Source organism: Cyprinodon tularosa, unplaced genomic scaffold (assembly GCF_016077235.1).
Source record: "Cyprinodon tularosa strain WSP-4 unplaced genomic scaffold, ASM1607723v1 ctg66, whole genome shotgun sequence".
Classification (NCBI taxonomy): domain Eukaryota; kingdom Metazoa; phylum Chordata; class Actinopteri; order Cyprinodontiformes; family Cyprinodontidae; genus Cyprinodon; species Cyprinodon tularosa.
Genome location: NW_024039407.1, coordinates 1,033,023 through 1,060,999, shown reverse-complemented (window position 1 = coordinate 1,060,999; position 27,977 = coordinate 1,033,023). Strand labels below are relative to the sequence as shown.

Here is a 27,977-nt window from a genome sequence, read left to right as displayed (position 1 = left end):
ACAATGTTAGGCCCATTGAGAACCTTTGGTCAGCTCTCTAAAACCAGAAGGAGACAACCCCAAGCTGAAAGAAGACAATAAGCCACCATCACTTGTTCACTTTACTAGTTTTTTCCTTCCACCTAACCTTCCATTATGTTTAGATGGCAAGTTGAAAAGAAATGTTCTTTTGGGCCTGTTGTGGCTGACCCTGCCTGTGGAGGTCAATTACAGACTGCTGGACAAGTCGTCATCCATGATGCTGCTCTGGCCAGGTTATCAATCCATCCATTTTCCTTCACGCTTATTCCTCCTGGGGTCGCAAGCGGTGCTGCTGCTCATCTTCAGCTGTCAAGGGGTGAGAGGCAGTGTACACCCTGGACAGGATGTCAGTCTATCACAGGGCAACAGAGACAACAGGACATACAGCCATTCACGCCCTCACACCTAAAGAGAATCTTAGAGAAGCCAATTAACCTAACAGTCCAGTTTTCGGCCTCCTTCCAGTGTTTGCACAGTGAGAACATGCAAACTCCATGCAGGAAGACCCCAGGCCGGGAATCGAACCCAGCACCTGCAAGGCAGCAGTGTTGTCCACTGCACAGCCCTGGCCAAGTTATATTTTTTAATAATTGAGATGGGAACCTATGGATTTCTCTAGATGTGGGTCAGGCAAAAATAGTAAATAAATCTAATAAGTATAGTTTATATGATTTTTTTCAAACTACATTGAAGATGTCTGTAAGCAATGTTTTGTACACTAGAGGTCGCTGTCTGAATGCTGGTTAAAATATGTAGTGCGTTTTGAGATCCACAAATACAATCTTCACATTTCCCCTTTGCAGCAAGAAGTTACCATTTATAATGTGCAGAAAATTCTATAATTTCTCTTCAAAAAAAAAAAAAAAATAAATAAAGTTCAAATTTTTGTGAATGTTTGAATGATTTAAAGTTTTTAGATTTTAATCAATACTCAACAGGACAAAAGTTTGTATATAACAATTTATTAAACAGCGGCTGGGGAAGCGTTTTCCTTCCCTGGCTTTAAAAAACAAACCATTACATCAGATTCTAAATCTTTAACATGGAAACAAAGATTCAAAGTGATGAAAGTCGAAGACTACATGAAAAACTGGAAAAGGTTCATCTCTAAAAAATAGTTGAACCTGACTGGATGGATCCAGGAGAGAGTTTGCTAAAGCTTTACCTCCCCCTCTTTAGAAATGCCTCGTTTCAAATCCATTAAAACCTAAAAGAGACAGAAGTTGCGCTAGGCTGCTATAATAAGACCTGGCAGAGCTAACAGAGCAGTTTGAAGCGGATTAAAAAACAGTTAATAGAAACAAGTTGTCCAGAAGGTCTTTTCTCAGAGTCCCAGAAAAAAAAATATATATTTATCGCACTAGTAACAATTTTATTCAGGATTTAAAAACACAGAAAAATGACTCCAGTCATAACAGATTTCTTATAAAAACTGACTTAATGGCTTAAAGTGGTTCAGACTGTTCACTGAGGCACATGAAGAGCTCAATAGGACACCGTCCTTTAAAAAAAACAAAAACAAGCAGGAATGCTCAGAGGAAGAAGTCCTGACAAGCTAAGAATTTGCTCTATACATTCTCCTCCTCTTCCTCCTCCTCATAGTATCTGTTTCGCTTGATCATCTCCTCCACGCTCAGCGCCTCCTGCTCCTCCTGTTTGTCGTCGACCTCGTCTCTGTCCCAGAAGCCCACGTCCTGTGATGATCGGCTGGCCTCCACCTCCTCCTCAGGAGAGGGGATGGCTGTTGGTTCTGCTGGGCTCTCCTGACTCTCCAGGGGAACCTTGTCCTCCTCTTCCTCCTCCTCCATCTGCTCCACCTCATCCTCATCCTCAGCTGTGTCACTCTTCATCTCCCCCTCCTCTCCAGAACTGCTCTGCACATCCACACAGCTATCTTCAGGGCTGTCCTGTTGCTGCTGCTTCTTACTGGAGGCCTCAGGCTCAAGCTGTTCCTCCTCCTCAGCAGGAGAACTCCGTCTCCCGTCAGCTTGTGCTGCCTGCGAGAAGGCGACGCTGCGCTCCTTCAGGGAGGAGCTCTGAAGCAGAGAAGGAGAGCCTCTGTTCAGCTCTGTTGGAGAGGATGGAGATTCGTCCTCTGGGGGCCACTTGGCTTTGATGGGTTTAGTGGCGGAGCCCCCGTCTGCGGCCCCGCTGCGGCTGGGTGTGTCCTCCGGCTCCGTTCGTGGGGGCCAGGAGATCTTCAGCCGTCTGGTCTCAGCTGGTTTATCCGTCTTCTCTGGTGTCGCCTGTCCTAGAGCCTCCATGGTGGCAGTCAGGACGAGCACTTTGGCCAGCGGGGAGTCCTCCACGCTGGGGCTGTCCTGGTCTGAGGGTGGGCTCTGGACCTTTGGCTTGGTCCCAGAGCCGGACTCGGGGGAGGTCTCCTCTCCCTCACCTTTGCTCTCCCACAGCTCTTTGTGAGGCCGGAGTCCGAAGCCCTCATCGTAGTTTCCTTTGGCCTTAAAAAGCTGACAGAAGTGAGGTTTGCAGTAGATGTTGCTGTGCAGGGAGGCATAATTCACCAAACTGACAGGACAGAAAAAAAGCCAAGTTTAGAGTCAAAAACTGATAAAAAAAAAAAAAAAAAAACAGGTATTCACATTGCTTAATTTATTCCCTATAAATTTGTTTTAGGTTTTGCGTTGCTCACAATCTGTCATGAAAAATAAAATGTTTTTTTATTTCATAAAATTAAACTTATTCCAAAGCTTTTAAGACCTTAGTCATTGGTCTGTTGACGCTTACAGGGAGTGAAAACTTCTTAGAAAATTGAAAGATTGTGTGAACGCCACAACACATTTATAGAAAGTTGAGTGGAAGGAGAAAGGACCAACAGCAGGGAAGATCATGGCTCTGAGACTGGAGCAAAATTTTACTCAGATTTCAGGCGAGCTTCACAAAGATAAGAGAGGCATAAAGCTCCGACTGAAGCTTCTATATACAAACAATCCTAAACATGGGCTCCAACTTATCTGGGCTAGAAGAGCAAACTACTGGACTGTTGCTTAGGGGTCAAAATTCCTCTTTTCAGATAAATATAATCTAGATCTTTTAGTTTTTTTAATGTTAACCATGCTCCAGCTTGAAGAATCAGATTTTTAAATCTTTTGTCCTCCCCTCTTGCAAACAGAATTGTTTGAACAAAAGTTTCACTGTATAACGATGTACTTTAGCTAGCTTGGAAAGTGTTACAACCCTTTCCAGATTGATAAGCTGCAATAGCTGTTCACAATGCACTGAAAAGCAACCTAGAAGCAGCAGCATTTTAGCCTAGCCTACAGGATAAAAATAAATTTTCTGGTCAGAACATCCCCATTTCTGTAGCACGTTAAATACCACCTGCTGTCCAGACCTTTGATTCAGTCAGTCCGCAGGGTTTTTACCTCAGTTTGGTGTTGCAGTGTGAGCAGCGGAAGCATGAGCTGTGGTACACGTCCTTGTTGGCCACCAGCCTCTCCAGAGGATAAACAGTCTTCTGACACGACACACAGGTCTCCCTCACAGGCAGGTGGAAGCTCTGCACACAAAAAACATCCGTCCATTAATTCCCCCTCAGCGGGACAGACGGGATTCATGAGCCAGAGGAGCACAAGTGGACTCACCTTGGGGGTCTTTGAATGAGAGGAGTCTTTCTGACTGGAGGACGGAGTCCCAGGACCAGAGCCTGAAGGAACAAATAGTTTATTAATAAGATAAGTGAGAAAGTGATCCCCAGGGGGCGGGGCTTTCATGGTCAAAGAGTTCCATTCATTGTTGGTCAAGAAAAAAAAAAAAGAAAGCCAGTTTAAGGGGTTTAGAATTTGCAACATCACTTTAAGCCCAACAGAAGGATTTACCGTTGCTCTCCGAGGTAAAGACTCTCCTGCTGTTTGGTTCAGACTCTGGACTCTGAAAAAAAAAAAAAAAAAAAAAATCAGTTAAAACATGATCACAAAAAAAAACAAAGAAAAACAAACGAAAAAAAACCCCAAACGTGTTCAGATGAGCCTTTGGAATAGAGCGTAAAGAAAAACCATCCCCTGTGCATGAGAGGAGAACCAAGCAAAGCCACTGAGAGGCCAAAGCGTGAAGAAGAGATTGAAATCTCACCATTTCCAGAGAACAAGGAGGGACGTTCTCTTTCTGTTTTCCACAGAACCCGTCCAGTTGATCGCCCTAAAGGAAACGCCAGAGGAGAGAAAAATCTGGTTTTCAGACGGCCTGCAGTTTAGATTTCTAAAGTCATAAAGCATGAGCTTCATACAGAACATGACATTTACTTAAACATAGGAAAACAAACCTGGTCAAACAAACCTAGTCAAACAAACCTAGTCAAAAAAAAACAAAAAACTAAATGGTCCAGTTTTTTTTTTTTTTTTTTTTTGTTGTTGCAAAAAAAAAAAAAAAAAAAAAAAAAAAAGCTGTAACTTGATAGTGAGGATATAAACTCACAGTGACTTCCTGTTTGGAGATCGCAGCTTTGTAGAGGGCCATTCGATCACGGAGGGGAGTGGAATCAGCAAGACCTCCATCTATAAAAACAGCCATGCATAAAAGATTAGAGTGCGATAGAGAGTGGTTTATCCACTTTAACCACTTAAACATTCGAGTTGTTTTAAGTACAGGTGCTGGTCATAAAATTAGAATATCATGAAAAAGTAGATTGATTTCAGTAATTCCATTTAAAAAGTGAAACTTGTATATTATATTCATACATTACATACAAACTCATATTTCAGATGTTTATTTTGTTTAATTTTGATGATTACAAATGACAACAAATGAAAATCTCAAATTCATCATATCAGAAAATTAGAATATTACTGAAGACCAATAAAAACAAAGGATTTATAGAAATGTTGGCCAACTGAAAAGTATGAACATGAAAAGTATGAGCATGTACAGCACTCAGTATTTAGTTGGGCCTCCTTTGGCCTGTATTACTGCAGCAATGCGGCGTGGCATGGAGTCGATCAGTCTGTGGCACTGCTCAGGTGTTATGATAGCCCAGGTTGCTCTAATAGTGGCTTTTAGCTCTTCTGAATTGTTGGGTCTGGTGTATTGCATCTTCTTCTTCACAATACCCCATAGATTTTCTATGGGGTTAAGGTCAGGAGAGTTTGCCGGCCAATTAAGAACAGGGATACCATGGTCCTTCAACCAGGTACTGGTAGCTTTGGCACTGTGTGCAGGTGCCAAGTCCTGTTGGAAAATGAAATCTGCATCTCCAAAAAGTTGGTCAGCTGCAGGAAGCATGAAGTGCTCTGAAACTTCCTGGTATGTGGCAGCGTTGACCCTGGACCTCAGAAAACACAATGGACCAACACCAGCAGATGACATGGCACCCCAAACCATCACTGACTGTGGAAACTTTACACTGGACTTCAAGCAACGTGGATGAAGTGCCTCTCTTCTTTTCCTCCAGACTCTGGGACCTTGATTTCCAAAGGAAATGCAAAATTTACTTTCATCAGAGAACATGACTTTGGACCACTCACCAGCAGTCCAGTCCTGTTTCTCTTTAGCCCAGGCAAGACGCTTCTGACGCTGTCTGTGGTTCAAGAGTGGCTTGACACAAGGAATGCGACAGCAGAAACCCATGTCTTTCATACGTCTGTGTGTGGTGGTTCTTGAAGCACTCACTCCAGCTGCAGTCCACTCTTTGTGAATCTCCCCCACATTTTTGAATGGGTTTTGTTTCACAATCCTCTCCAGGGTGCGGTTATCTCTCTTGCTTGTACACTTTTTTCGACCACATCTTTTCCTTCCCTTCGCCTCTCTATTAATGTGCTTGGACACTGAGCTCTGTGAACAGCCAGCCTCTTTAGCGATGACCTTTTGTGTCTTGCCCTCCTTGTGCAGGGTGTCGATGGTCGTCTTTTGGACAACTGTCAAGTCAGCAGTCTTCCCCATGATTGTGTAGCCTATAGAACTAGACTGAAAGACCATTTAAAGGCTTTTGCAGGTGGTTTGAGTTAATTAGCTGATTAGAGTGTGGCACCAGGGGCCATCAATTTTGAACCTTTTCACAATATTCTAATTTTCTGATATGATGAATTTGAGATTTTCATTTGTTGTCATTTGTAATCATCAAACTTAAACAAAATAAACATCTGAAATATATGAGTTTGTATGTAATGTATGAATATAATATACAAGTTTCACTTTTTAAATGGAATTACTGAAATCAATCTACTTTTTCATGATATTCTAATTTTATGACCAGCACCTGTACAATTCATTTGGCCTTCTCTGGAAGGAAAACTTCTAAAATTTTGTTTCCACATTATCTCTAATTTCCACAGTTTAGTTCTTGCTCAGGATAAAAACAAGGTTATAGTTTTCTTTTTCGTCAGAGTCCTTCCAGTTCACGATGAGTGCAGAAATTTGGGTTGGTCATGCCGTCAAACAGGAACACAAGGTCAGGAGCTGTGTGGACGGAAGCAGGATTTGGCCTTTTCCTGTTCACTTTTAAGCCATCTGCTGATCGCAGAGCACCTTCTGTCATCCCTTCTGAATTTTAGGAAGGATGTAATCAATCCAAAGGAAGCACACTTTTGTGGAGCACTGCAAGTTTCTTTTCAATTATCTGTGTTGTAATGCTTTTTTCTGCAAGGTTCAAGATTTTACTAAAATGACATCTTCCGTTAAATAACTCGATGCTTTCCTACACACTCACAAAAAATCTAAGTCTGACAGATGCACTCAGACACATTAGAAGCATCTTTTTAAATCGATTGTAAACACAATCAGCCGGCCGCACCAAAGCAGCATAATTCATAAAGGGATCTAGACGGTCACAGTTTAAAACGCAATAAATATATGAAATGGGATTCAAGTGACTAAACAGTTTTGCAAGATTTGAGTTTTTTCAAAAGCTGCTCCTCTGTTGGGATTTTAAGAATCATATTAGAATCGTCCAATAAAAATATAAACCAGAGCAACAGCTGCAGGCATGAAAATCTATGAATACCAGAGGAAGAAGAGCAGAGATGATAAGAGTAACAGAAGGTCAAATAACCGCTGGTTAGAGAAAACAATATGTGCAACACCATCTCAGAACAAATATTAAGCAAAACCTTAAAGCAGACAGGCTACAGCAACAGCAGTGGCCTGAGGTTTGGTTTTCTGTCAGCTAAGAACAGGAAACTGAGGCTTCAGCTCATAGACCGTCTAAAACTGGACAAAAGGTCGGTGAAACAAGTGTTGCCACATTTGTCAAACTTCTACTTCCTGGAACATTCAAAGAACTGGAGAGACTACCCTGGTGGAGATGATGGTTGGATTCCTCAATAAAAACCAATTAAATAAACTCATAGGTTCTGATTCCTGCTCTGGTGGCCTCCATTTCTGAGTGGGGCGTTTTTTTGGGGTCAGAGGTCGGCAAAAGAATCCTGAACGCCTGCGTTGAGGAATAAGGCCTTCAAAAAATTTGTTGCATGTATTATGCATCCATCTTTTAACAAAAGCATAACCAACATGTGGATGCCTGGTTACAAATCAAAGAAAATAAATAATGGGGCTTCAGGACAAGGACCAAGATTATCAAAGCCCTGAAGTCCTGCTCGGGTTTTACCTTTAGGCATCACATTTCAAGCTTTATTCACATTCAGTGGTGTGTCTTAAATTCATTTCGAATAACAGACATTGTGTGAGATTTTAGATATCAGATTTTCAGGATTTGCTACTACAGTCTAGAATAAAGATGCCAAATAATTTTCAAAGAAATCCAGGTACCTCCTAGCAGCTGGTCCATGTTTGAAGAGTTACTGCTTGCGTTTCGACCCGTCTGCTCTTTGGATCCCTGAAAGAACAGAAATGAAAGTGTGTTAGAGATATAATGCAACTCCAGCAAAGATAACAGCAGTCTGACTCTCACATGTTTAAGTCAGTTGAGCAAAGAGACCACAGGCAGCTCCGTCTGTTGAAGGATGGAAAAGGAATTAGATCAGAGAAAAGCAAAGAGGAGTTGAGAACAACAAAGGTAAGGTCAAGTGTGCATGTTCGTCCAGTTCAAACCAAGCCGCTTAAATCCCATTAAGAGCTCAGAAAGACTGGGCCTGAGGCAGACGCCCCATCTGTCCAGAGAAGTAACCGAAATTACCAAAATTTGTTGTAGTTAAACACCAAAACTGGAACTTTTCTTTGCATTAATAAAAACGGAAACTTTCTAGAAAACAGATCTGGGATGGCACTGAGGTGTTCATCAATAACATTTTGATAAGCTGAGCTCTGCATGCACAGGATAATTGCTCAATAAGCAAAAGGAAATGGTTGATGTGGTGACATTGGTTAGAAGCACTCCAAGGTGCTCAAGTTGGCCTCCTTCCAGTGTTGCAGCTTAAATGTTTGATATTGCTTAAAGTCCAGATTACACAACAGGACAAACTGTCTACAAGCTTTCAGCCTGCAGGACCAACCAAGCAGCTTTTCATCATCACATGTCCAACACTTGATTAAGAGATTGAAGTTAACACTCTGTCTGATCGCTATCCTACTTCTGCTCTACAAACTTGAGCTGCTCAGTGAGTTCTGACAGGCTCAGGGCGTCCTCAGGCAGAGACTTGTCAAGCTGGAAGAAACAGATGAGTTTGAGGTGAAAGTATGTCTTGCATAATGAAAGTCAGATGAGCATCAACTTGTCTGAAGTAAACTTTGACAAAAGTACACATCATTTTTCTTACATTAAACTCTCAGGGACAACTATTAGTTTCCATTTGCATCATGTTTGGCAGCTCTGACCAGTAAAAATTTACACTGAAAGCAAAAGCAATGACAAACTGCTCCGGTTACAGAACATTAATAGGAGGTTAGACCATATGATCCTGTGGACAGACTTGATTAATGGTCAGGTCGACGAGGTCAGGGGGCAAGCTGTGGCTAGGTCTGGTAAAATCACTCTGGTTTAAAATTTTGATCAACCCCACTAAGGGGTACGTGCAAAGTAGAATCCATGCACACTAATTTTAATTCACAGACAACATCAGCAGGTGTTTATAAAGCCTGCTCCATCCTGGAGATGCAACTCCAATCTTTAGAACAGTTTATGAATACTAAAAGAATATTTCTTTAGCATTCAACATTTTCCTTTATGTGCATTTTGAATTATCCCTAGACTGTATGAATGTAATTAATCACACCATTAATTAAAAAAAAGTTTTAATTACAGGGACTATTTAAGTCAGTTTAGGGAAACAAGATATTGTTTTTATCTTAACTTCATTAAGAGAGATACTAGAACAGGTGGAAGTCCTGCGAGCTTTAATGTTTTTGTTGTTAAATACAGTAAAAACCAACTTTTGGAGTTGGCTTTTCAGTTAGAGGCTCCGTGTTCTTGAGATGTTCAACTTTATCAATATAAACTGCCAGCAAACTAATATTGTACTTGTATTGCACAATGACATGGTAAAGAAAAAACAAAAAATAGAATTTAAAGTCTTGCAAACGTAAAAGCCAAACATGTATAAAGAGGCACTAAAGGAGTTTTAAATGATATTGCCACATGTGGGCAGAACACAGAACTGCATCACTCTGCTTGCTTTCGTAGCCCGCACTCATACTAAAGGGTTTTTTTTGTTTTTAGCTTTATGCCAGTCAGTTCCAAGTATCCAAACAATCCATCTTTGATATAATGCTTGTTTACTAGGTAGGACCCATTCAACATGGACGCGCTTGACATCACATTCACCGAACAGCTTTTGACCCCGAGTAAATTCCGGTAAAATGGCTACAGGCTTAAAGATGCATCGGGGCTGAAGTACTGAGGTGTCTGTGTACTAATCAAACAATTTCTCAGTTGTTAAGGCTCAAATAAAAAAGCTATTTAAGTAAAAACTCACATAACTTTAAGTTGAACTCCTGAATTTGCCTTGAAATCTGCCAACTGTTTTAACAGTCCACAGTCCTACGAAAACTCAAAATTCAAATATTTACAGCAACAAACATTAAGCTGCAGATGAACAAGACTAAAATGATAAAAATGATGTTTTTATGTCTCAGACATTTTTAGCAGCCTTAACGTCGTTTTATGTATGGAAAGTGGCTTTAGAATCAAGATTTCCCAGCATGCATATTTAAAGTAGTTTCAGGATAACTCTGGTGGTCCTATGCCTGGAAACCAACAAAAAAACAAAAACATAATTGGGTACTCAGGTGTTCTACTCAATCAAACACTCCTAGTTCAGAAAATGTCCCTCCTAGATCTAGGGAAGAAATTGTTTCCATTATCTTTATGTACTTAAGCACTGGGCATGGAGTACTTTCTATGGTAAATAAGTTAAGAGTTTAGTTATGACGCTTAAAGTTGGTGGGAGGCATGGATCAGTCAGTTTTTCCATTCATCAATGTTAAAAAATATATATATTTTTTCCAGCATCAAGCTAAAACTACAGCTAATACTAAAAAAATCAACTTTCATTTTTCTTACATTCCCTTATAGAAAGTACTCCTTATCCAATGCTTTTGTTTATATCCATCTTTTAACATTGTGAAGCTATTGAAAAAGCCAATGTGGTACTTTTCTCTATCCAGTTTATTCATTTTTGTTATTAGAAAGTACTTCTAATCGAGAGCCATTGTGTGTCCTGTTCTTAGCCCCGCCCCCTAACATTTTCTGCTTGAGGTTTCTACCTGTTAGAAAGGAAGTTTCTCTTTACTGTCGCCAGATGCTTACAAAGGATGACGCTGCTAATTGAATTTGCAATGAATTGGATGAAGCAGTCTTAAAAAATAAAGTGACTTCATGACAGTTTTGAACAAACTAAATGCTTATGAACAACCTGTAAACCCAGTAAATAGGAATTATTAAAACAAACATTTGTTAACACTGGACCAATGAAAACTGAAGTATTAAACTACAACAAAGCACAGCCTGCAGCACAACAATGGATCAACTCCAGAGGAGGGATTTGATTATAGACCCAGGGTGGAGCCAATGGAGGGGGGGGCTGAAGGGAGTCTGATACCGGCTTGCATGCATCCATGAATTAAGGAGGGGTAAACACATGGGGGTCAGTATAAACAAGCAGATGCAGCCAGGCACCGTCTCTGGGAGGCCAGACAAAGGATCTGCTGCTAATCCGGATACTCTCGTGCAGACAGACGTGCATGTAGCTCCCCACCTGAAATTTACTGATTACTACAGACAATACTCCATCCCCTACCCTGAACCTTGCCACAATAAAGAGGGGGGAGGAAGGCTCCTTCAGCATCAGTTTACAGACACATTACCATTCCCAGATAAAAACCAGCTGTGTTTGAACAGAGTTTGAATAAAGCTACTGATAAAGTCCATAAAGTGGCCTCTGACTCAATGTTTCATTACAGGAACTTTACTGCTCGACGCGCATGAAGGGCTTCTTTAAACAAAAACAGGCAAAAACGATAAAACTGCACAGAAACCCAAGGCCAAACTAAGAGCTACGAACATATTAACCTATGAATGAAACAACATAGCTACCTTCAATGAAGACAAAGCAGAAGATAAGAAAGCGAGGACGCCAAGGTGAAGATGGCTCTGTGGGGGGATGATTGAAGGCGGGACGGGCGCCTCAGCAGCGGGAAGAAGCAGACTGTGGCTCTGACAGAGGAGATGTGGGGTAGGGTCTGTCACTGACACGGTTTTAGGGGAGGAGGAGGGACCGACGGGGTGGAAGAGGCCGTGGGGAGCAGGTGCATCTGGGGGGGCTGTTAAAGGAGGGTGTGGCTGAGCAAAGGTAGGGGGAAACATCAGGAGGAGAGACGATGGGTGTTGTGGCGTTACAGACGGGTGGAGGTTATTGAACCTGAAGTGAAGCGGGGAGCAGAGGGAGGGAGTGATGAGGGACAGGAGGATGGTGGAAGAGCAGCTGGTGTGGGGTGAGACTGAGTGGAGGGGAGAAGAGACGGGGCTGCGTAGGAGGAAGGGGGGGCGTCTGCTGACTATGCAGGGAGAGGGTAGAGAGTGGAATATTTAGATAAGAGTCAGAGGAGGCGGATAAGAGCAGATCTAGGCTCTAAAACCATCTGAGCTGCTCTGTAAGACGGTTCCTCCCAGCAGTGCCCTGAGCCAGATGCTCCAACCAGCCTCCAACGACAACCCTTCACTTTCAGCTGCAAGTAGAGCGTCTGAGCTGCACTCTTTAGAATAGAAGTAGCCTTAATAGATCCAGAAGTTAAATACAGATCATTTCAAAGCTGAGCTGCTCTTTATTAAATATGAGCACCAAGAACAAAACAGCAATGAGTTAAAGCGGAAAACATGACATCCTCCATGACTCCATCCCTGAAATCACCGTTTTTTTTACAGCAGCCTGATGCTGTAAGGTCAAAAAAACAAAATCTTGTCTCAGATATCAGCGTCCACCCCCATCCTTGTTTTGCGACCAAGATTTTTCAAAAGTAGGTTTTCCCCCCACTTTTAAACTTTAGGCATTTTAATCAGAATGTTGTGTTTGAATGACTCGATTTAGAAGGATTGTGCATTTTAAGAGAGACGTTTATGCTATAAAAGTCCCCTTAATGTTGATACCTCCTAATAAATTCCAATGGAAGCCTCCCAATTTGTCTCCTAGTCTAATTTAAAGATGTTATCTGAAGCCTCAAAGGTTTGTTAGTTAAACAAACAGCATCACAAAGGACAAAGGAACACAGCAGACAGGTCAGAGAGGAAGTTCTAGAGAGGTTTAAAGCACGGTTAGGTTCTAAATACCCTACGTTCCTAATGTCGGAGAGTTCTGTTCAAACCCTCATCTTGAAAGAGTACAGTAGCAGATTTGATCTAGAGCAGCAAAGAGTCAAACTTTGGAGAAGGACCAAACACACCTCAAACAACCATCATGCACTTTGTGGTCTCTTCCATCTGGAACACACCATCTGCACAGTGGTGGCAGCATCATGTTGTGGGGATTTTTTCTTTACAGGATTCTTGGAGGAAAACATGAAATTCTCAAATATCCTGTGAAGGCTCTTGTGTTCGTTCATCTTCCACTCAATTTTCTATGAACATGCTCAGATACTGGACTCTGAAAACCAGCTTCTTTACACTTGAAAAAAATCAAAATGTAGATAAGTCCTTTTTTCTTAAAGTGCATTTGTCCTTGAATTGAGGACATAAAAGAAACATATTGCTAATGGAACAAGGCAATTTAGGTTTAAAATAAAAAAAACACAATTGCCTTGTCTTATTTCAAGTGGATATTATCTAATTATCTTAGTTTAAGAGTAAAAATACTAATTCCATTGGCAACTTATCTCATTTACCTACTCAAATCAAGAGTAAATACACTTAATTTAAGACATTTTTTTACTTATTTCTAGATTTTTATTTACAGTGTAGGAAAGATCGCTTTTAGCTTGCCTGCCTAGTCAAGGTTCTCAACCATTTTCTGCAATCAGTCTGAGAAACCACTCAGAAAGTCTTTTCAGGTCTTCTGAGTTAATTAGCTGATCACACTGTGACAATATGAGTTTCTTTAAAAAATAAAAAAAATGTATATCTGTCTATAAAAAAAATTGTATATATGTATATATATTTTTTTCTAATAAGCATATTTGTATAGCTTGCATCATTTGTAATAAAATATTAGAAAAATAAATTATGTTCTCAGAATAGATATAAAATTGTTCAGTTATATTGTTCCTGGATGGAGATTTTACATTAGAGTTTGGGATCATTACTAGGAATTGCTTTGAATCATCAACTAAGAGTTTTCCCCTCTTTTTTGGGAGATGGAGCTCAGTGGGAGAATTGAGCTGTTTGGAGACAGACTGTGGTCGACACTAAATCAGAGCAAGAGGAATTAAACTTTATCAAACTGCAACACAGGGAGGATCCAGAGCTGCTGGAAAGTTACTTGACATGTTCAACTGATCTATTGCAAAGCTGGGCAGATTAAAGGCTGAAGATGATAACTACACAAACATTCTGCATACTGACTGAACAGCAATGACCCACCCCCCCCTAAGTCAAATAACAAAACTACAAGTTAATTAGTTTTTAATATTTCATTGAAAACCACAACCTGAAAGTAGAACTTTTTACTTATTTGGTGCGACCAACAACAAAAGATCAGTGGAGTTTTGATGATGTGGGGAAAGAGGCGTGAGGGTTGAGAGAACACAGGGATGAGATTAACAGAGAGGAGCACAGGGATGATTGATGAAGAGTATGGTGTTTGAAGGGGGAGGAAGATGGTCTGAAGAGGCTCTAAACACAGATCAGCTGTCTGCAGTCATGAGCCTGCAGCATTACATCATCTGCCCTCTAAAGGGGAGCTCAACAAGCAGCAGAGGGCTTCTCTCATACAGTGGAGGCTATTGTGTAGATCCTCCATGCTGAGTTGAGTCTTATTTCTTCTCATACAAGACAAGATAATTCAGCAAAATGTTTCCAAGTTTCTGTACCACCTGATGATTCAAAAACGTTCACAGAAGGTCAGTATGGTGTAGAGAGGACAAACTGAGGGTGACAGAAGGTTAAGAAAGGTCCTACAAGATCTACACAATGGACTTTAAGCTCAAATACTCCAGAACTGGTATCCTGCAACTTCTAGATATCTCTCCAATCCAAATGTCCCAATTACCTCACCTGAGGCCGAGTTCTCCAGGGTACTGCAAAGCACTTGGTTATTTGATTCTGTGTCAAAGCAGAGACTCATCTAAAAGGTGCAGCACATCTGCCCTCAAAGACCAGTATCATCTGCATATACTGATATCCTTCCATGGAAACCTTTTAGTTGATGCAAATACATCCTAACCCTCACCTTAACGACCCTCACTACATTAAATCTTTAGTTTTTTTTTTTACTTTAATATACCTGGCTTAACTTTATTTTTCTGGAGTTTATTTTTTGTTTAAAATCAGGTCATCAGGGTAGATATTTACCTGGGTAAAAGCCCGGGAGAGAGGATGGACTTTTTGGACCGACCCTGAACTATAAGTGGAGGTAGAGTAGAAAAGTTCAAGAGATTAATTTTACTGGTTAAATATTCTCAGCGTTTTTGTTTCAGTAACCTCCTGCTTTAAAACCAACTGGTTTATTCAATAAAATTAATACCCAGCAGATTTTGTTAGAAATCATTGAATGGTACATTTTATAACACTGACTTTAGCCCATGCAGGGGCAGGGAGCATGTTCTCTAACCTTTTAGGGATTTAAATAAACAGTTTGAACAGTTGAGCTCTAAGAGATTCAAATTTTGTTATATTAATAGTTTGCTCTACTTTGTTACATTCATTATAAGGTTTGGAGAGACTTTGCATATTCTTCCATGTGTAACCTTGGCTCTAACGTCTCAGTGCAACAGATCTGCTAAACCGACCTGGCTTTGGACACCACAACAGTTACGCCCACAACTAACAGCTTGATTGGAACAAGAAGAAAAAAAAAAGTTTAGAGAAATTAAGCTTTTAAGAAAAGATTTTCAGATGCACTCAAAAAAAGCAATTGGAGGAGCACAAAAGGCCAATGTAATTTTGCAGACTGATGAGTTTTCTGATTCCTACAGTACCTTTATTAACAGTCTTTACTAGGTGCTGTATCAGCCTGCATCCTCTGGGACCATGTGGAGACTGGACTACTACATTTTTATTTGGAATAAGTCAGGGTAAAGGCCCATTACTGTATATAATTAAGTGACTGGAAAAAAGAAAGGAAGAAGAAAAGATCAGCATGAAGTCAGTAACTACTGACTTTCTACACTCTTTAAAGGAAACGCATGACTGGATGGTAAAATTCCTCCATTTTTATGCCCAACAATTAACAATTAGCAGCCTGGGGGAGCGTGAAGCAGAAGGTGGTCAGGGATGCTGGTTGTCAGCTGAGTGAGGGGGTGGGTGTGTTTAAGCTTAGGGGTATGCAGTGAGGCTGAACCATGTGACGGAAAGCATGACGGCACTGCAGCGAGCCGAACTCACAGCAAGCAGATGCTTTAACAAAACCAAACTGGATTTTCAGTTTTAGGTAAAACTAAAAGATTACCGACAGCAGACTCACTTTTTGAAAAAGTTGAATTTAAATCATTCTCTCTTACACTTAAACATCCCATTAGAAACCAGTAGGCAAACCAAATTTCCCTCGAAGGACAATAAAAATACATTTGAAGTAGAAGAAAGCCAGATAAAGCCTCATGTCTTCTAGAAGTATAAAATCTCACTGACAGATGGTGCATCAGATTGTTTTAACTCTGATTACCATACCTTATCGGGGGTTTCTCCTCTCTCAAACATCATCTTCAGACTGTTGATGGGAACACTGGGTTTCTCGATGTCAGACACCTCGGCTGCTGCTCCCTCCTCTACCTCCAAAGCTCTGCTGGGCTCCATCTCCATCAGATCTTCAGCCTCTGTGGTAAACTGGTGTGTTCTGGTCTCAGATTTAACCTCTTGCACTGTATCTTGATCCAGCGAGGATCCAGCAGCTCTCAGGACGTCCTTTTGGGTCTGGATCTGAACTGAGGGGGCAGTTTTAGTGATGGGTGATGAACTGCTGTGGCTCCTGGTCCCAAAGGGGTTGCGAGCGGTGGCCTGAGGTGGAGCTCTTTGGTTAGATGATTGCTGCTGTTGCTCCCAGCGTTTCTTTAAAACGCTCAGATTTCCACCAGACAGCGATGACAGGAGAGGTTCCACAACCTGCAGAGATACAAGAAACACATTTTAATACCTTCAAATGTGCAAAATACAAAACTACTTTAAACAGCTGAAGCTGGAGTTTTAGAAATCAGATGAATGTAGATTTCTGGAACAAAGACCTACACCAGCCTAATTCTGCAAAACAAGCCTGTGGCTAGAGGCCTTAACCAGCTGTTGCAGCTGGAAGCATGACGGCAAAAAGAGGCATGTCAGCTGAGGTAAACTTGGAGTGGAAACATGTTTGATGTGCTAAAAGCGCCGATGAGTCAAATTTCCAATCTCAGTTTGTTTTTTGGATAAATATTTGAATTCTTAAGAGTAAACAAACAACTTTCAATCAGATGAGGTAAAAATATCTGGTATCAGTTTTAACTCTTCACATATTAGAAGCCACGCCCCCCCCCCCCATTCCACACCCACAAGCCTCCTTGTTCATAGAAGAATGTTTAATATGAACGTGCTTCTAATGTACAAACCTGAGACCAAGCTAACACACAGTTTGTCAGAGCAAGTCCTTTTTGACAGAGTGAAGAGTGTCTAAAAAAAAACCCCAGATAATCTGTAAGGCTGCTGTAAAGCCCTCCTGGCCCTTGCGGTGTGGCTGGGGGCCTGAGAACAGAACAGCTACCATCACAGTTCACTCTACCGTTGTAGCTCTACCCTCAGATTGATGTTTTTCTAGAAGGTGAACCTTAAACCCATTCTCTAGACTTTTGCAGCCTCAATAGGATCCTGCCTAGCTTCACTCCTAATGAACTGACCGGCTGCCCTGCACCTTTGGAAGAAAGCCATCCCCGCAGCATGAAGCTGCCACCACCATGCCATAATATAGCAATAGCGTGTTTATGGGGGATGTAAAGCATCTCAACCACAGAGTCTTGAGCACATGGCTAAAAAAGAAAAGAAAAGTATTTTGTCCACAGGAGACTAAAGCACCTCCTATATGCTTACAGAGTTTTCTTTAGCTTTTCCTGTCAACGATTATTCCAGCTAAACAGTGGATCTCTGCAGCTTCTTAAATGTTTTTGGAAAGTTAATCCTGTTTTAAACAGAACTTTCTCCGTGACCCCATCTGCTGTGATGCCATTTCTTCATTAATGTGTTTAAACAAAACTTTGAGGTAATAAACAACACACATTTATGGGAATCAGAGTAAAAAAGTTTTAGAGAAAAATTAGGTTTTCCTCCTTCCTAGAATCTAGAAAAAAAAAAAAAAAAAAAAAAAAAAAAAAAAAAAAAAAAACACACACACACTGGTGTATATTTTGCCCCGTACTTCACAGTTCTGCACCACTGTTGCTCAATCACAAAAAATCTCAATAAAATAAAAATTTTTGTTGCAATGCAACTCAAAGGGGGTACTTGATGTTCAAACCGTAGCACAGCATAGTACATTAAGAGTGCATTAAACAACTTAAACATGCCTGTGCTTTTTTTATTGGCCTCTTTAAATCTGCTGTTCATCTGGATGCCATTAAATCATACAGAGAAACAATGTTAAAGAGCTAACGAGGCTAATAGTCTCCATTGTTTCCTCCTAATATGTTGTTGCATCTTAAAATGGTCATTATTGTTCGAGGCAGTCTTCCAAAGAGGCTCCGGCTGTAGATGAACAGATAACTGCTGCAGCATCTTTACGGTCAATAAGGCCAAAGTTGGCTGCAATTGTCCACAAACTACAGCTGTGCAGCATTGAAGACAGCTTTCAGAGGCATATCTATTCAGACAGAGCAGAGACGCGGCACAGCAGTCGCTCATTTTTCTCTGCCAGCTAAACAAACAAAACGGTCCATCATGACTCATTATCAGACAAACCTTTGCAGAGACGAATCCAGCCTGCTCTCCAACTCCGTTAAGTTTGTTCAATAGTTTCAATCAATGCTTGACCTTTACCATCTGATTCTCTAAAAGCAGCATTAAGATAAAACACCTTTCAGATAGTTAAAACTTTAGACAAGCATCTATCAGTTTATGCAAACAAAGTCACTGAACTCAGCAGAAGAGGAAAAGACGTGAAGAGGAAACAGAAACCACAAACTAAAGCTAGATAAAAAATTAAAAAAAAGGTGTGAGCTGCTCAGCATGTGCAGGTATGACTTATAAGCTACTATAGTCAAATCAGTAAAAGTTTGCTTTGTCTCAAAAAGATAAATGAATAAAAAAGCAGAGATATAAAAACCTACGAGTGATACAGATGCCCCAGCTGTCCGGTTGTCGATGTGCGGTTGTGTAAATGCGTGCGCCTGCCGTGTCTGCAGACGGAGAAATGCCACAAGCTGTCCCAGATGTGAAAAGGCTTGAGAAATGATCAGAATGAAGCAGCATGAAGTAACTCGCCCACCCCCTACAACACACAGGGAAGGAAACTGAAGTGCGGGGGAGGTTAAGGCAGGGGAGGGGGAGAGAAAATCAGAAACAGAGACAGTCAGTGAGGAAAAAGATGGAGGAGAAAAAAAGTGCAGGAAATGAGGAAAAAGGTAAAAAGGGAACTCTGGAAACGTGGAGGGAGGGTTACAAAAACAACAGAAGAACTCCAAGAAAAGCAGAGAGGCTGAACCTGGATGTGTGATAGTCTTCCTCTGAGCTCCTTTCTAAAGCTGTTCTTTATTCTAAGTGTTGGTTTCAAATACAAACACCTTCTATAACCACCAAGGTCCAAAGGTCTGCCAGCATAATCCAAGCCAAGCGGCAAAATTACTGCATGATGGATGAAGATCTACAAACATTTTTCATCTAGACTCTGAAAAAGTTGTTCTGTAGGTCCGAAAGAACAATTGGAGACATCTAGCAATGTTCAGAGAGTTTGTTATATATAATATAAATCTGGTTAATAAAATTAGCATCCCGTCCTCTAAAACCTTATTAGATTCCAAAACCAACTCTGTGTGGATATCAGAAAAAAAAGTAATAATTTAAAAAAAGTATCAATATGGGTGGTTTCATCAAGATCATAACTCTTATTTTTAAGCAAGATCTCAAATTTTGCACGACCCCCTAAAACAAAGTAGGCTTGACAGATACGAGGAAGGAGTGGCAACTTAAAAAAAACCTTCACAAAGCATGGGAGTTAATCAAATTATCCTGACTGCTTTAGCTTCTGCTAAATCACTCCAACATTAGTTCAGACACCCGAGTGGAGTAGTGTAAGGAAATCTCCCTCATCTTCCACTAAAGTGAGATCAGGTCATTGGGTGGCAGCTCCAAAAGCCAACCCAAAAATCCATTTCTCTAAAGCCAATCCACAGGGGATAGAACTGATCAAATGTCTGCCTGAAATACTCAGCCCACCAACTAATGTCTTCAGATAGTGGAAGCAGGAAAATGGACAGCATAAGGATAAGAGAGAGTTTGATAAGGGCCACTCTGTTGCATTTTAAGTCTGCATTAATCATCAAATTTGGACCAAAAAAGGATCAAAAGTGGACTGAACAAATTAACATTGTTCCAAAGGGGATGAGAGAAGGGCCAATTTGGTTTTATTCAAAGGATGAGCTGCAAATCAAACTGCTGGAGAGGTTAAAGCTGGCACATGAGCATCAGACTAATGGAAACGGATGTCTTGGTCTTCTTTAAATAGGTGGGTTCATCACTGGCCTGGAGAACATGCAAGACCAGGATGCATTATGGGAAGACGGAAAGTAAGCTGAGGCAGAGTGATGCATTTTGTAGAAAGAAAGGATGATTCAGGAAGATTTTGACAGGCCGTCCAAAAATGAGCTTAAAATGTTGAGCTGATGTGCTTTTACAGCACAAAGTACAGCCAAGAAATGATTTTCCTCCAGGAAGTTCTGGATCTGCTGGGTTCTCGATGAGGGGGGGGGGAAAAATTTAACAATTCCTGAGAAAAGCATCCAGAAAACGTCATCCTTAACTGACCTCTTCTGCTATGGCTGCATATGTGGATGAAAAATTCACTAGTTCAGCTGTGATGAACTTTAAGGAAGCTCTTCTTAACCAGGCATTCTTAACAGGATAAACAAAATATACAATTTTTCAGAGACTTATTTGTATAAGAATCAGCATTTTCTCCTCTAGGTGAACAGACTGCTGAGTGTATACATACGTATGCCAGCAGCAGAGAACAATTCATCTGTAGCACACATGCAGTTTTTAAGCGTCTTTGTAAGGACCATTTGTAACCTGACCTTTATTGCACATCCTTTTTTTTTTTTTTTTTTTTTTTAAGTTTAATAGAGAAGGATATTAACTGAAGTATAGATTTAAACCGTCTGACTATTTGGCTGCATTCAGGTTAATCATCTTGATATTAAAGAAAATTATATAAAAAAGGGTGAAAAAAAATTGGGTGTGGGAGGGTTTTATTTAATAGACTTAAATTGCTTCAAACAAAATTTTTAGAAAATGTTTTAATACACTGAGGTTTATGGGACAGTACAGGTAAGAAGCATGTTTATTTTAATGCAGGCTTATTAACAATGAAGCTTTGTGGCTTTGTCAGTGAGTCATCACACGATCCATTGCGGTTTTATGATTTAGTGTTCTGCATCTTTGTTCTGAAGCCAAGCTCTCCTTTCATTCTTCCTTCTAGAGTCATAAGTTATGTAAAGAAGCTCAATAAGAGTTTTGTGACAGCTAAATAAAGTGACTCGGGCCATTTCAGTGTCTGAATATTATTCTAAATTGGTGCATCTGTGATGCTACACAAACCCCAGCAGACCTAATGAAGTGCTGATTGTGGCTCAGCTGACAGCCCACAGGGTGAGGTGGCTACGTGGTTATTAGCATGTAAAATAGGTAACCGATCAGTTTCAGGAAAGACTTAAAAACCGATGAGAACAGCAAGTCCTAATTTTATCTGAATCAGCCGTGACATGTCAGAACCAGCTCTGAACAGAACCAGGAGTGCACCCACTGATGTGGTCGGACACGCCCATCTTGTCAGCTTTTCTTGCATGACAGTGGAAACATAGACAGATTATTGCCCACTAAAGCACAGCTTGTGTTTGCAGAAATGCTGCTTCATGTCAGGAGCAGAGCTCTTCATTGGCTAAGGTCACTGGGGAAAAGGGGGACATGTCCCCCCAGATTTAAAGTGACCCCAATCCTTACCCCCGACTGACTGTACAAGGCGGGAACTAGAGGATTCCTGCTCAAATTCTTCATTAGAGGTTGGCTTGAAGAGTTAGGCTATAGCCCTTGCAATACTGCCACCTGCAGGTGACTTTGGGTTCCATCATTGCTGGTTTAAGCATCTAAAGAGCTGACCTGGTAATTTACTGAGACCAGCAATGCAAATGTCCCCTGAGGTCCGCAGTCCATTTGATCATGTAGAGACAGTCACAATATGGTTGCTGGTGGTGCCTATATCATCTGCTGAGGCACGGTGTAGTTTTATTTTGACAGATTATCATTGCCTGAGTATAAGTGACATCTTTGAGTTCTCTCATTATCTGCTGTCTGGGCCTTGGCGGTGGTCTATACTTTCCCTGAGAGCTTTTCCAGTTTATCCACAATTCCAAATAATTCTACAATGCCTTTTTTGTCTTTAGGCTATTACAAAAGTAACTATTTGAGCATTAATTAAATCCCAACTAAATAAAGATAACGTGGCTTCATTCATACTGCAGGTTTGTATGTTCAATTCTAATTTTTTTTTTTGGTGACCTTTCAGATCATACTGGTTCAAGACCGCATATGCAGATAGAGGAGACGACGTCACACAACAGCAGACCGTTTATGGAAGTATTGTATGGAGCTAAATTAGAGCCATAAAAGTTTGTTGGAAAAAAAAAAAAAAAAAAACATTTAAACCTGAAAAAAAAAATTCTAATTATCAAATTTTTTATTTCAAAGGAAAACAATAATTGGACCAGAGTTTGTATTTTCAAACTTGCAAATTTTATTTTATTTTTTTAACTTACAGATTCTTTTGCCACCATTTTGGCATGAGGGGCAGGGCCTCAGATGACAGCATCCAACAGTGGAGATATGACTGACAGCTCAACACAGTGGCTGAACAACCCATTCCCAGCTGTTGCATCCAGTGTAGGAACTGGAGACGTTTTTAAAACCTCATTAATATTCTATTTGTTAGTGATTGGTTTTGATAAGCGCAGTGAAGCAGAGCGGGGCAGAGTGGACTGTACCCCACATCAGAGCAAAAAGTGACAGGGTGGTCCTGTAAACTATGTCTCAGAGTGATGATGCATTCTGGCCATATAGTTAGGAGAATATACTTTAGGCTGACTCACTAGCGTGGACGACTCTCACCCTTCTGGGATCAAATTCCACCTAAAATCATAGTTGTGTGTTTTTTTTGTTGTTTTTTTTTGCTTTTTTTACCATTTCAGAATAGGTTTTTCAGCTGCTGTTTTGAGCTGTTAGAAATTATTCCACATTTGTCATTTGATGCCCCGCCCCCCACGCCAAAACAGACCCCAAAGTTTGAATAAAATAAATAAAACTGAATCTGAATTCTTTTTTTTTCTTCATTTGAACAAACTTTTTCCATTTTGAATTTGTGTTGTTTTTCTGTTTTTTTTTTTGTTTTTGTTTTTTTACATAACTTAATGGCCCCCCCATTTAGTTCTATATAAGGGTGGATAATTGCTTTTAGAAATGTTCAAAAGTTTTGTTCAAAACAAAACCCTCAAACAAAAGGGAAGAAAAAAAAAAAGATGCTGTTTGGCATCTCTCCTTTTTTTCATTAGTAAGCTGTTGAACAATTGAAACCACATCATAGCGAAATAAGGTAACGTAAGCTGAAAGCAGCACAGCTTTTATGGAGCGCTAACTGCTATATGTTGTATGTAGGTGGGTGGTTAGAGCCTGGAAAGTAACACGAAAGATAACATGCAACGTGGCCAATCAGACAGCAGACATTTTAATTTAGTTGGTACTTGGAGTTAGTAACACATATGGGAGTTGCACAACTGAAATTTGGGGGGGTGTAAAGATCAGAATCAAAAACATGCGGTCCCATTTCCCTGCAGTGGGAATGTAGCCAAAGTTATGTAGAAATTATTAGTTGACATCAGTCCACCCCAGTTGAAAAACAAATGCCTTTTGAACCCCTGAAGCTCTAATATTACAACAAAAAGCTTTAAGGAGTCAGTGACTGAGGCTGTTAAAGTTTAAGAGCATTCTCAGCTGCTTCTGAAACTATAAAGTCCAGCAGCTTTACCTCAAGAAGCTACTAAATAATCCTAGTAAGAGTATCATTCATCTTTTATTTACTGTGGTCCGAGGTGGGATACCTTTACTCCAGCGCAGCGTTGGAGACATTGAATCTATGCACAGATTTTTTTTTTTTTTTTTTTTATTCTTGCCACAAACAGCGTCACCTACCGTTTTTTTCCTCTCTGCACTTCCCTCCTCTGCAGCCATCTGGTACCTTGAGGAAGCAACACAGTGGATATTGATAAGAAACATGGAACTAGAAGCAGCTGTTCCTGCAGACACAAGATTTTAGGCATCAACACACACATAATCTCAAGGCACGCTGAGAGACGTAACCATGCAAGTAATCTTCCCTTCAAACCTGAAATGAAACAAGGTTTTTTTTAAGTGAAAAAATTTAGACAAAAATAAGTAAACCTGTTCAATGCAGAAATCTGAGAACCTGATTTATTTTAAAAGATAAACGATTTTAGTTTTGGCATTACAAAAAAAACACAACATGAAAAAAAAAATATATATATAGTTTGTCTCAATCGGATTTAAAAAGCTAAATAATGCACCAGTTTCTGTAGCTGTTTTATATTACAATCAGCACAGAACAGTACTAGCCCCTAGTGGCTGAATGGGGAGTTGCAGACTAAATTTGACATTACAGCTCAGAGGAGCAGCATATTCTCAAAACCAAGGCATCTTTATTTTCATTGGTAAAATTTCAAATACAGAGACAAACTTGAGCAACTGGTTGAGCACAACTTGTGGATGCATCACTTCTTCATTACACCTAAAACGAATTAATGGTTAGTGGCCAGGTCTCTGCTAAACTCACTGACAGCAAGGAGGAAATTTGGCCCTTTATTTCAAGCTGCAGGACAGTGGAAATCCTTTCTGCTTCCTCTTCCTACTGCCAGCATTAGTCAGGTAGCACTTATGGCCTCCGAATACGCACTTCCATAGTGTCTTAAATATCTTTACAGATTTGAGGTACTCTGACTGTATGGAAGCGAATCGTTACCATATTTCAAACCAAAAAGCATTTCTAGAAATGCTTTTTCATTTTAAGAATGTGGCTGCATTTGCTAGACTCATAAATTAAATTAGTAATTAATTATCCTGTTTGCATTTTCATTTTCTTCTCCAACACTGCTCATCCTTTTACTTAATTCGAGTTATGGACAGTACTTTGCTGGCAGACCACGAAAACGAAAAAGCAATGTGCAGTCTTAAAGAAGAAAATGCAAATGCCAATAGGATGATTGATTACTAATTCTATTTATGAGTCTAGTAATGCAGCCACATTCTTAAAATGAAAAAGCATTTCTGGAAATACTTCTTCATTTTCAAATTTTACATTTCAAATAGAATTTTGGTATGCATTTGCTGGGGTACATTTTGAAAAATAAATCTCAAATGTCTTTTTCATTTTTATTTTAATTAAGTAAAAGGATGAGCAGTGTTAAAGAATAAAATGAAAATGCAAACAGGATTATTGATTACTAATTTAATTTATCAGTCAAGCAATGCAGCCACATTCTTAAAATGAAAAAGCTTTTCTGGAAATGCTTTTTCATTTGAAATAGGGTAACAATTTGCTTCCATAGGACTGAGCCAATGTTATTCTGGGTTTTTGTTCATTTTTGTTTTTTCTAAAGGGGTCCAAATGGTAGGAAAATGCAAATATACATTAATGCCAATGAAGACAATAATAATATTTAATATAATCATTTCATTTACAGAGAGCATGTGTTCTGGCATTTGAATTTTACTCTTATTTATTTAGTAGTTTTAGCTACTTTACACAAATTAAAAGAATACTTGGCTCTATTTTATGACAGGATATGCCTTTTTTAGGCTCTCAGATGTAGCAAATTTCCATCTAATAAACCAAGTTGATTGCTTGAATCACTACTCACAGATCAGCATTCATGAAGTGCCATGCACATTAACACACACCAGGGGGAAGCTGGAGTTTAACATTTTCAGTTTAGAAGACTAGTTAAGCTACTGAGTGAACAGTTAGATCAGACAGTTGAAGGTTGGCCTCAAGCCAGTCCAAATACCAAGTGAAAAACTGAATACAGAAATGTTGACTTTCATTGTTTTATATACAGTAGGAGTTAAGGGACTGACTGAAACCGATGAGCTGAAACCAAACTACTTTTTTGTAGACAAAGGGAACTGGAAGTGGCTGAGCTGCAGGAATCAATTCAATTTGAGCAGCTGATGAGTTCAGAGTGAGGCAGCAGTTCAGCTACTGGTGAATTATTTAACTCCTGGAGTTGAGCCAGGAGGCCGGGTCTGCAGAACGATAGTGGGGTGAAGGGGGGGTGGTCTTACTTGGAAAAGCGTTCAGCGATGGCGGTGTTTTTGCCCCGAGTAGAGACGATGGACAACTCTTTGGCGGTGACCCTCAGGGACTGCGATGCCCACTGGCTGCGTTTGAATGGTGCAACAGAGGCCATCTTTGTTGTTTATCCAGGAAAAAATTAACTGAGAGAGGAAAAAAGAAAAAAAAGCCTGTTGACTCCACCAATTAAAGCAGTTTGTTTTTCATTCAAGTGTTTACATTAAACTGCTGCTGCTCTCACAGAGCTAAAAAAACAAACAAACTCACATTTCCTGTAAGGTTAAATAGGGCTTTAAATAACAGGATCAGTTGGACTTTCATGTAGGAAATCAATACATTGTACCAGACTGCATATCTGACTGCAGCACACAGCGGCCGCATCACCTGACTCAAAGTCAATAGAGTGTGAGCATTGACCATCTGTTCCCTGTGTGACAGCACTCACTCTATGCCCGGAAGGCGACAAGCAGCAACCAGACTGCAGAACCTTTCTGCTGTGTCACAAAAACGTCCCTCTGACAGTTTCACAAGAGCCACAAGCGAGTCCCTACGCGTTCTTAGACCTGATGTAACTTCCTGGAGCGCCAAACAAGCGACTGCATGCAGCTTTCAGTGAATAACCGTCATCGTCTGAGTTTTACACACAGATGAAGTAAAGGCACGTGAGGTCACATAGTGGGCTCCATGTCATTTAGCAGGTGTACAATTGTCGGAAACGTTTCAATTTGTATTTAATCTCATCTGGATTTTCTAAAGACTGTGAAAATAAAGATATGTTTCATATGAAGTGTGAAGAAAATCTAAAAGGTAGAAATGAATGAGTGTCCTACTTAGAAAAACATTTCCACTCAATAGATCTGCTTTTTAAATGAGGGTTTGAAAACTTAAAATAATCAAAAAAAAAGTTAAACTTTAACAAATCTTAAGACCATTAAGCTCCTGTTTAGTCTTTATTATAATAAAATCTACAAAAGAAAAAAATGCGTTAGTTTTGTGGTATTCTTTGCTGGATAACGTTAGGGTTTACTGAACAATTTAAGGCAAATTTTTAGGACATATTTAAATAAATACAATATACTACCAATATTTAAACAAATATACTACCAAAAATAAAACCAAATGTTATGATCCACATTTTTTTTTTTTTTTTTTTTTTTTTTTATACAGCTTTCAGCTACACTTGATGGATTAAAACTTTTAACCTTTTTTTTCTCTCCATTTTCATCAGAAGTCTTATTTTTGTTTATATATAAAAACCTCTTTAATTCCAGTCAGATTATTTATGATTGACATTTTACCTAAGAATCTCCAGTTTTTTTTATTACAAACCAAACTTCTTAATTATTTTTATTAAATGGTACTAAAAACATCTATCACAAATTTAAATCTTTGATAAAAAGTTAAAGTCAAAAGTTTTTTTTCCTAATGTTAACTTGTAAAAATGTTCCTGACAGTTAAAACACAAACAAAGGCCGATAATCTTCTCTGTAATTAACGTCTGAGTGAGATTATAAACAAAGCAGCATGTAAAGCTGATACAGCAGGAAAGAAACTGACGCCGTGTCAAAGAACTTCTGAACCGGCATCCTTTCTGTTCACCCACAGCAGATCCAGGATAATAACTGGAGATTTAAGACAAAGCCACCTACCTCAATCCGATCACTGGAACAGATCTGAAATGGACCTAAAGTTTCCTCCTCAGATGCTTTAACCACTGCTTCTGATCCTAGAAGGAAGTATGACGAATCCCCCCCTAAAAAGCTGTCAGCCAATAGGAGGACAGCACTCACTTCCACCTTACAGGTATCGGTTTTTCTCCCTTTTACTCAGTAAGAGTACAGAATGACCCGAGGGAGCATGACGAGGAGACGGAGCAGTAAAAAC

The 27,977-nt window shown here is 39.9% G+C and overlaps 1 protein-coding gene across 1 annotated transcript; it reads right to left on the bottom strand.

Moving 5' to 3' along the window:
* Nucleotides 1-967: 967 nt before the first annotated feature.
* Nucleotides 968-27,977, bottom strand: lima1a (LIM domain and actin binding 1a). Its single transcript, XM_038309292.1, has 11 exons — nt 27,743-27,977; nt 26,084-26,236; nt 23,918-23,963; nt 16,178-16,609; nt 7,738-7,804; nt 4,453-4,532; nt 4,111-4,176; nt 3,858-3,909; nt 3,624-3,685; nt 3,405-3,538; nt 968-2,547 (listed from the first exon to the last, which is right to left on the bottom strand). The coding sequence occupies exons 2-11, from the start codon at nt 26,206-26,208 to the stop codon at nt 1,590-1,592; spliced, it is 2,022 nt and encodes a 673-aa protein (XP_038165220.1). The 5' UTR covers nt 26,209-26,236; nt 27,743-27,977; the 3' UTR covers nt 968-1,589.

Bases quoted from the DNA above. Each gene is read 5' to 3' on its own strand.
- lima1a (XM_038309292.1), bottom strand. From the start codon at position 26,208: ATGGCCTCTGTTGCACCATTCAAACGCAGCCAGTGGGCATCGCAGTCC. The intron at 4,177-4,452 runs GTGAGTTTATAT...CGTTTCCTTTAG, and splicing joins TCTCCAAACAGGAAGTCACT to GGCGATCAACTGGACGGGTT. The intron at 3,539-3,623 runs GTGAGTCCACTT...TTTTGTGTGCAG, and splicing joins CTCATTCAAAGACCCCCAAG to AGCTTCCACCTGCCTGTGAG.